The 9,728-nt window shown below is 36.7% G+C and overlaps 1 protein-coding gene and 2 non-coding genes across 3 annotated transcripts; 1 reads left to right on the top strand and 2 right to left on the bottom strand.

Annotated features, from left to right (window-relative positions):
- Positions 1–1,302: 1,302 nt before the first annotated feature.
- On the bottom strand, positions 1,303–1,409 carry LOC112095551. The gene has a single exon (XR_002903930.1). It is a non-coding gene; the product is annotated as a small nucleolar RNA R71 (small nucleolar RNA).
- Positions 1,410–2,565: 1,156 nt separating this feature from the next.
- Positions 2,566–3,405, top strand: LOC112099265. The gene has a single exon (XM_024186530.1). It carries the CDS (start codon positions 2,566–2,568, stop codon positions 3,403–3,405), a length of 840 nt encoding a protein of 279 aa, XP_024042298.1.
- Positions 3,406–8,135: 4,730 nt separating this feature from the next.
- LOC112095441 lies at positions 8,136–8,241 on the bottom strand. The gene has a single exon (XR_002903813.1). It is a non-coding gene; the product is annotated as a small nucleolar RNA R71 (small nucleolar RNA).
- Between the last annotated feature and the right edge of the window lie 1,487 nt (positions 8,242–9,728).

Genomic DNA, 9,728 nt, shown 5'->3' on the forward strand with positions numbered 1-9,728 from the left:
TAGGTTTCCTGGATTGAGTTTAATTTATCCCAAAAGGGTCATGCTTAATCTAAAATTAATGATGAACTAGACATACGGATTCACCTTGTAGGGTAAATAGAACCTAAACGTGTAATGTTATATCTTATGTTGGCATAATAATTGATCATTGTTAGGTTGCATATAGATATAAGATATCCAACATGCGACGACTGAGGATACATAAGGACTCTGCCCAGTGCTATAGCAGATACTGCAGCAACCGAGCCAACCATTAGAAAATAGTCAAGACCATTAAGAGAGTTTATTCACTCAACTACTCTATATTCCCATTAGTTTTATCCTTGAGTTTGACGTGATACTTTACTTTGTTGCATTTTATTTATTGCCTTTTTATTTTAATTAGTATATTAGTTTCATTAATTGTTTATTTTATTTTAGCACAAAATCTGCACTGTTAAGATTGCTGTAGCAAATCTGATAACATCAATCCCTATGGAGACGATCCTGAATACTTATCACTTTATTACTTATTGTGTACACTTGCACATTGACACCAATAACATTAGTATTTATACCGCCAATAAGTTTTTAGCGCTGTTGCCGGGGATTGATTGTTCATTGTGATTTGTGAAATTAGTTTTAACGGTGCTAATTTTTTATTTTATTTTAATTTGTTTATTTTGTTGACATAGGTGATCTAGCAACCCTTGCATGCGCAAATATAAATCTGTTGACTTCCAGTTTGATCCAGAAATTGAAAGAACTGCAAGGAGATTGAGAAGAGAGCATCGGGAATTACAAGTTGCTGTAGCAATGGATGATTTGCAAGATTTGAGAAACTTGAACCGTAGAGAGGGGATACAACCAGTCAATGTACATGAAGGTCTAAATGGACAATTTGTTCAAAGGCAACCAGGGAACAACAACATTATTCACAAGGCGAACGATAGAGATAGAGCCATTCGAGACTACGCAGTGTTGATTCCTCAAGCCATACATCCGGGAATAGTTAGACCTGACATTCAAGCTGACAATTTTGAACTCAAACCTGTGATGTTTCAGATGCTTCAAACAGTGGGGCAATTTAATGGTTTGCCATCCGAAGATCCTTATCTACACCTTAAGTTATTTTTGGAAGTAAGTGATGCTTTCAAGATTGCTGGAGCATCGTAGGAAACATTGAGACTCAGACTTTTCCCGTTTTCTTTGAGAGATCGAGCAAGAGCATGGTTGAATTTTCTACCACCAGATTCTATCACTACATGGAGTGACTTGGCTGACAAATTTTTGTTGAAATACTTCCCGCCAACCAAGAATGCAAAGTTGAGGAATGAGATCACATCTTTCCATCAACTTGAAGATGAGAGATTGTGTGACGCATGAGAGAGATTTAAGGAGTTACTCAGAAAATGTCCTCATCATGGTATTCCTTGCTGCATACAGTTGGAAACTTTCTATAATGGTCTCAACCCAAGTACTAAATTAATGGTGGACGCTTCAGCAAATGGGACTTTATTATCTAAGTCTTACAATGAGGTTTATGAAATTTTGGAGAGGATTGCTAACAACAATTATCAGTGGCCATCAACTAGACAAGCTGCAGCAAGAGGAACAGTAGGAGTTCATAACGTAGATACCTTGACAGCATTGTCAGCCCAAGTAACTTCATTAACAAGGATGGTAAAGGCTATGACTACTGCTCCAGTAACTGTTAACCAAATTTCTGATGTGTCGTGCGTTTATTGTGGAGAAGGGCATTTATTCGACAATTGTCCTGGGAATCTAACTTCAATCAATTATGTAGGCAGCTTCAATAGACAGAACCAAGACAATCCATATTCAAACAATTACAATTCTGGATGGAGACATCACCCGAACTTTTCATGGAGTTATCAGAACCAGACTACTGCAGCACCTAGTGGACAGAATAGACCTGCTCAACCACCTGGATTTTATCAGCAAAATCAAGAGCAAAGAAGCATCAACAATGATCAACTTAGCTCCATTGAAGGTTTGATTAAGGATTATATTGTGAAGAATGAAGCGGTTGTCCAAAGTCATGCTGCATATTTGAGAAACTTAGAAAATCAAATTGGACAGCTTGCTACAGCATTGAGCAACAGACCTCATGGTAGTTTACCTAGTAATACATAGGACCCAAGAAGAGAAGGGAAAGAACACTGCAAGGTGATTAACTTGAGATCTGGAAAGGATGTTGATAATTCAGTTGGTGTGCCAAAAAGAATAATTAAGTCCAACAAAGGCCACAAAGACACTCAAGTAGAGAAGGAGTCACGGTCTTCCAATTTTTAGAATGCAAATCAATACAGTTCTGCTACATCATTTGTAAAAAGTTATGATCCAGCACCTGGTGGTGAAGAAGCTACAACACCAACAACAACAGACCCGAGTGGAGTAAAAGAGAAGTAGTTTGCACAACCTGCTGCAGCACAACAGTTTAGACATCCACCACCATTTCCTCAAAGGTTTCAGAAGCAAAAACAAGAGAAGCAGTTCAGCAAAATCTTGGGAGTGCTGAAATAACTACATATCAATATCCCTTTTGTGGAAGCTCTAGGGTAAATGCCAAACCATGCGAAATTTTTGAAGGATATCTTGACAAAGAAAAGAAGACTTGAAGAATTTGAGACAGTTACTCTAACACAAGAGTGCAGCCGAATGCTTCAGAGTAAGATACCGCAGAAGATGAAGGATCCAGGAAGCTTCACAATCCCATGCTCCATAGGCACTAAATACAGTGGTAAAGCACTTTGTGATCTGGGGGCTAGCATTAATCTCATGCCTTTATCAGTGTTTAAGAAATTGGGAGTTGGTGAATATAGACCAACAACAGTGACTCTACAACTTGCTGACCGATCTCATGCCTATCTAGAACGGAAGATTGAAGATGTGTTGGTGAAGGTGGATAAATTTATTTTTCTGGTGGATTTTATTGTGCTAGATTTTAAAGCAGACAAAGAAGTGCCAATCATTTTAGGAAGACCTTTCTTAGCCACGGGAAAGACTTTAATTGATGTTCAAAAAGGAGAATTAACTATGAGGGTAAATGACCAGCAAGTTACATTCAATGTGCTGGATGGCATGAAGAGTCCCGATGAGATTGAAGATTGTAATTTTATCAGTGTTATGGACTTTGTTGTAGTAGAGAAATTACACAGTTGCTGCAGTAAGGAAGAAATCAATGCTGTAACATTTGAAGAACTTGATGATGAAGATCATAGAGCAGTTAACATAGCATGGTCAGGGGAGAAGCAACCCTTAAGAATTGATGAGCAAATCCAGCAAAGGGAACTCACGCCAGACCAACAAGAATTCAAGGTTAATGGGCCGAGAGTGAAGCACTATATGAGAGATGATGTGAACAACCTAAAGACGGATATGTTCTTGAATGATCCAGGTTGAGCAAACAAGAAAGGTCAGGCTGAAAGACCTAAAATCAAGCGCTAATTGGGAGGCAACCCAATAAGGGAAGTTGTTTCAAGTTTTTAAGGCATTGAATTTAGCTTTTAAATTATTTAATTTGTCTTTTTGTTTTTTTTTAAAAAGCGTGCATCTAATTTTTTATGTCATTGTGTTAAATTGCTGCAAGTAAAAAACAAATGTGGGCAAAACAAGCATGAGGGAATTGCTGCAGCATCATTTACAGCATGACATATAACAGAAGATTCTCAAACAATAGAGGCATTTCTTTCTTTTGTAGCAGCAAATGGATTGATCAGATTTTATGATAAAGAGCGTTTGAGAAGTGGATCAAAGAAGAAGTGACCCTTTACAGCCTGTGCTGTAGTAGTGCTTCCAACAACAGGGGAGTACCCCTACCCGCTAGTTTATTTTACTTCTTTCTATAAAAAAAAAAACTTTTCTTTCATTTAGTTTTAATTTTCTGATTCATTCTGCATGTCCTTTTATTTAGTGTATGCATATCCGGTTCATGTGGTTTTGTTTTGTGTGCTTATGATGACACAACACCACTCAAGTTTGGGGGGTTGTGTTTCTGAGTGCATGTGTTTATGCTTGTGTTGTGTGAAGCTCTGTTATCTAATATTTGTGTATGGATTTGAAAACCTAATGAAGATAAATTGAGTGTTATTCAGTATTTATGAGAAAGCCAAGTAGAGATAGTTATAGATGGAGGTTGAACTTCTGTCCCGACACTTAGACTTTGGTTGAGTTTTATGAGAATACTGCAGCAGAGCCAGGAAAACAAAAAAAAAAGAGTAGAAAATATCTCAAGTTTGGGGGAAAATTTTTGTTGGACTGTGCCTGTTATGAAATAAATTCTACTCCAATGGTTTAAGTTGCTGAGTAACCAGGGTTGAGTATGCACCTCATATGCAAACTTGAGTCCAAAGGCAACACAAGCTACGAGCAGTGTTGCAGCAATTATAAAAAAAAAGAGAAAAAAAGAAGAAGAAGAAAAGCAAAAAAAAATGGTGATAAAGAGGTCCGCTACCTAGGATACTGAGTAACTTGGTCTGTTCATGAGCCCCATGTTCAGCCTTGAGTCAAAGGCGTCCAAAGGTATGACCTAGATATAACATCCTGAATACGTTGCTATAGCAACTCTGACATGTACTTTGAATGAGTAATTGGGTGTCGTCATTATAAGTGATAGGCATTCACATGAAAGCTCAATGTTGCATTGAAGGGTTTAACTGAAAAAAAAAATTATTGTTGTAGCACAGTTTGAGTTTATTTGTGAATTCTACTCCCCCATATGTGAATATATTTGTGTTCTATCTCTGAATTATATGTCTGTGTAATGTTGTAGCACCTCTGGAATTTGATCAAAGTGGCACACACACACTCTGAACAGAATGAAGCCTAAGTCTAGAACTAAACTACTATGACTATTTTGCGTGATTAAGAGTGTGATCTGAGGGTGGAAGAATCCTTGCAAATATGATGACAAAGCTAAGTTATTTGTTGAATGATTGTGTGATTGAAGTGTTAGTGTTATTGTCATTATTTGAGGACAAGTAATGGTTTAAGTTTGGGGGTGTGATAACTCTATGAAATGAGAGTTATCATGACACTTTTAGACTTAAATCAATAATACTTAGAGAGTAAATTATGTGTTTTTATTGCATTTTTGTTACATTTTGTATAAATAATCATTTTAGTCAGTCTTAATAAGTTTTGTTCGATTTAAAGTAATTTGTGCTTAAATTGTGTGCATAATTGTAGGTTTACAGAAGCTTATAAATCATGGAAGGAATGCTGATGCAATAGGCCGGCAAAAAGGAGGAAGAACATGGCTATAAAAGAATTGAAACAAATCTGGAACAGTGCAGTTGCTGTAGCCGTTGCTGTAGCAATCCTAGAACAACGACAGAGAAAATTCCGTGCGAGATAACTGCAGAATTGCGATCTGCAGTTTCCTAATCTGACTTATGCGCGCCCTAGGGTTCCGTTTACCCTAATTTTCAACTATAAAAGAGGCACATATCATAAGGAAAGGGGGAGGGCCGTCACCCAAGGAGAAAAACATAAAGAAACAAAAGAAAAACAAGATTCAAGAGAGAGATTAAGGGCTGCACAAGAGGAGAATTTGCAGAAATCAATTGGGAGCTCAATCTTTCTTATTATTCTCTTATTTTCTTGTTTTCTATTTATTTATGGGGATGTGTTTCATGACTGAAACTTTGTTCTTTATTTTTCTTTTGTAAATCATGAACTAAATTTATTTGTGGTTGAGTGATAAACAATCTTGATGATTTATTGACTGAATATATGTGTTGCTGCATGTTTACTGTAGCAGTTTGTTTTGATAGTATTTATGTTTATTCATTATTTCGGTTGATCACCCATTTAATGATACAAGTTAGGAGAGAGCAACAAAAGAGCTTATCTTAGTGGAACATATCAGAGCAATACTTGGTTTTAAATTAGGTTTCCTGGATTGAGTGTAACTTATCCCAAAAGGGTCATGCTTAATCTAAAATTAGTGATGAACTAGACATAGGGATTCACCTTGTAGGGTAAATAGAACCTAAACGTGTAATGCTATATCTTATGTTGGCATAACAATTGATCACTGTTAGGTTGTATATAGATATAAGATATCTAACATGCGACGGCTGAGGATACATAAGGATTCTGCCAAGTGCTATAGCAGATACTGCAGCAACCGAGTCAACCATTAGTTTTATCTTTGAGTTTGACGTGATAATTTACTTTGTTGCATTTTATTTATTGCCTTTTTTTATTTTAATTAGTACATTAGTTTCATTCATTGTTTATTTTATTTTAGCACAAAATCTGCACTATTAAGATTGCTGTAGCAAATCTGATAACATCAATTCCTATGGAGACGATCTTGAATACTCATCACTTTATTACTTGTTGTGTACACTTGCACATTGACACCAATAGCATTAGTATTTATACCACCAACAGCAGCATATCAATGGACCAAAACTCTCGCATACGGTACATGCATTACACAGGATTATTTTCAACCAAACCACGTTACTGTTCAAGCCGGGTCAAACTGTGTTACTGTTCAAACCGCGTACTGTTGATTGATGACGTGGCGCAATCCTGAGCGTCCAAACAGTTTTTAATCCGGTGGCCATGATTTACTCAATGTATCTATAAAAAGGGGCCCTCCCCCTCTAACTTGATAGCTTTGAATCCATTTTTGGACTCCATTTTCTGTAATTCATTCTCCATCATGTATTTTCTACGTACTTTAATAAATTTCCATTTTATCCCTAGTTCAATTATGAGTAGTTAATTTTCTTTCAAGCTTGGGTTGAAGGTAAAGTTTCAACATGTGTCATGGGCTTTATTTGGTAAATTTACTTTCTCTTCCCCTCTAGTTTTTGTGGATGTTCTGACTTCTCGTCGACAAATAATAATAATCTTGTCTAGATACCGCCTTGGTTTCACCGGCTCTCTAGTACAAGGTTGTTATTATTTGGCACGATAAGCCCTTAGCACCATATTGATTAGAGTGTGGTTCGTGAGGTGTGGATTCCTCCCTCATGATTTAATTGGCACTAATAAAGAATATTTAGCCCATTGTGCATGTTAATGCGGATCCAGATACCCAAGTACATCATTTCAATAGATTTCTCTTTAATTTATTCTCGCTATTTTAATTCCAATTTTAGGATATTCCAAATCAACTTTCACCATAAATCCAACCACCCATTTAGAAAAATTAATTCTACACACAATTAAAATCCACCTCCTCGTGGGATCGACACTCGTCACTATTGATCTATTTTACAATAGATTCATGCACTTGCGAGTTCAATAAAATTTACACAAGTTTTTGGCGCCGTTGCCGGGGAAGTAAGTTATTTTAATTCGTAAAATTAATTTTTGTGAATTATTTCTTTTATTTTTTTTCTTGCATCCTTTCCTTATTATTAAAAAAAAAGTGAATTAGCATTTAGAGGTTCGTATTTCTTTTCTTTTTCTCTTCTTTAAAATTTTGTAATTTAATTTTCAAGTTATTTTTTTTCTTCTTCTTTGTAATTTTTGTTTATTTTATTAATTTATTTTTAGTTAATTTATTTCACGTATTTGTTTTAGTGTGTTTTTATAGAAAGGTTGTAACAACGTGATAAGGTTAGTACCATAATTTCTCCTTCTTCTTTATTTTTATTTGTTTTGTTCCCATTTATTTTTGTGTTCCTTGCATGCATGGTCGTAGACTCGTAGGTCATTATTACCTAATCTTGAGCCTATAGACCTTGAATTGGAAAAAACACTGCGTACACACAAACAAGTTAAAAATAAAATGGATTTGCAGCCACAGGAGAGGCCATTTAAGGACTACTTCAGTCCTTTAGCTAATTTGAACACATCATGCATAAGATACCCAAATGTAGCTGTTAGGAGTTTTGAACTAAAACCCAGTGTGCTAAATTGTCTCCCAATATTCTATGGCCTAGAAAATGAGGACCCATATAATCATTTGAATGATTTTCATGCTATTTGTCAAATATTTAAATATGAGAATTTTTCAGATGATGATGTAAAACTTAGAATATTCCCATTTTCTTTAAAGGATAGAGCTCGTTCATGGTTAAATACTTTGCCTGCTAATAGCATTACATCATGGGAACAAATGGTAACAAAATTTTTGAATAAATATTTCCCAGTGCATAAAACCAATGTTATTCACATGGAAATTTCAGAGTTTACCCAGAGAGAAGATGAGCAGTTTTTCGAAACATGGGAGCGATTCAATGGGCTACTCTTGAAGTGTCCACATCATGGGTACGAGAAATGGCACCAATCCCAATACTTTTTGGAGGGATTATTGCCGAATGTAAAAGAATGACTAATGGCAACAAGTGGAGGAGAGCTAATGTCAAAAAGTGCATTAGAGATTTGGGAATTCTTCAAGCGAGAAGCGGATAATTCCCAACAACGGAGTCGATCACTCAGGAATACTAAAAGAATTAAGGGAGTGAATGAGGTCACATTGGCGAGTCAACTTCGGGAATCAAAGAAATCAAGGAGATGGTTGAAGGTCTTTCCCGACAAATAGCATCGTTATCGACTGCTAAATCAACAGAATCACATGACTATGACTCATACTCAGATCAAGCCAATGACATAGGTGTAATGAGAAAACCATCAAATTACAACCCATACTCCAATACATATAACCCTGGATGGAGAGACCACCCCAATTTTTCATCGTCTCAAGGATTCTAACAGAATGGACCAGCAGCTCCAGCTCCACCAATGCAACAAATTCCTCAAGTTCCTCAAGCCTCTCAGCCACCATTTAGACCATACAATTAGAACCAGAACTACTCTCAACCCAGACCATGGGAGGATACATTCCAGAATTTCAAGAATGTTACTCATTCTACGATTGAGTAACAAAACCGCACCATTGATGGACTACGAAATGAGTTGAGAGCAGGCTTCAACTCACAAGCCCAATCAATTTCAAGCCTCGAGAAGATGGTGGGACAACTTGCTTCTTTAGTTTAAACCTTGGCAATGACTGTTGAGAAAGGCAAGTTTCCAAGTCAACCAGTGCCTAATCCTAAAGGAGTGCATGAAGCAAGTACCAATTCACCACAGCATCATGGAGAGGTCAAAGCAATTATGACCTTGCGAAAAGTAAAAGAAGTCGACAACAAAGTGGGGATGCCGGTGACAAAAGAAAATTAAATTGTACCTGTGAATGTTGAGGACTCACCATCGGAAGAGAAAGAAGAAACCAACCCACGAGAATATGTTCCCAAAGCTCCATTTCCTCAGAGGTTAGCTAAAGGAAAGAAGGAAAATCCATAGGTGAGATTCTTGAAATCTTCAAACAGGAGAATTACACCCAACTTCAGTGGTGTTACAACTTGCAGATCGATCCACAAAAATACATCATGGTATTATGGAGGACGTGCTTATCCAGATCGGTCGATGAGGTCAACGCCCTGCTTGACTCAGCACCATCCATGGATACCAATAAATGGAAGTCAAGAGTTGAACAACTAGCACCATCAAAGAAGAAACTCATCCCATCATCAGAATCACCACCAAAACTCGAGCTCAAACCATTACCCAACACTTTGGAATATGTGTTTTTGGGAGAAGAAAGCACTCTGCCGGTAATCATCTCATCATCCCTAAATGACAAATAAAAAGGTAAGTTGTTGGATGTTTTAAAAGAGCACAAATGAGCATTAGGATGGACCATAGTAGACATAAAAGGTATAAACCCAGTAAATTGCATGCATTACATTCACCTTGAT

The sequence above is a fragment of the Citrus clementina genome, unplaced genomic scaffold, assembly GCF_000493195.1.
Source record: "Citrus clementina cultivar Clemenules unplaced genomic scaffold, Citrus_clementina_v1.0 scaffold_9, whole genome shotgun sequence".
NCBI classification, from domain to species: domain Eukaryota; kingdom Viridiplantae; phylum Streptophyta; class Magnoliopsida; order Sapindales; family Rutaceae; genus Citrus; species Citrus x clementina.

What these genes read in the sequence shown, in the direction of transcription:
- LOC112099265 (XM_024186530.1), top strand. Translation starts at nt 2,566, where the DNA reads ATGCCAAACCATGCGAAATTTTTGAAGGATATCTTGACAAAGAAAAGA.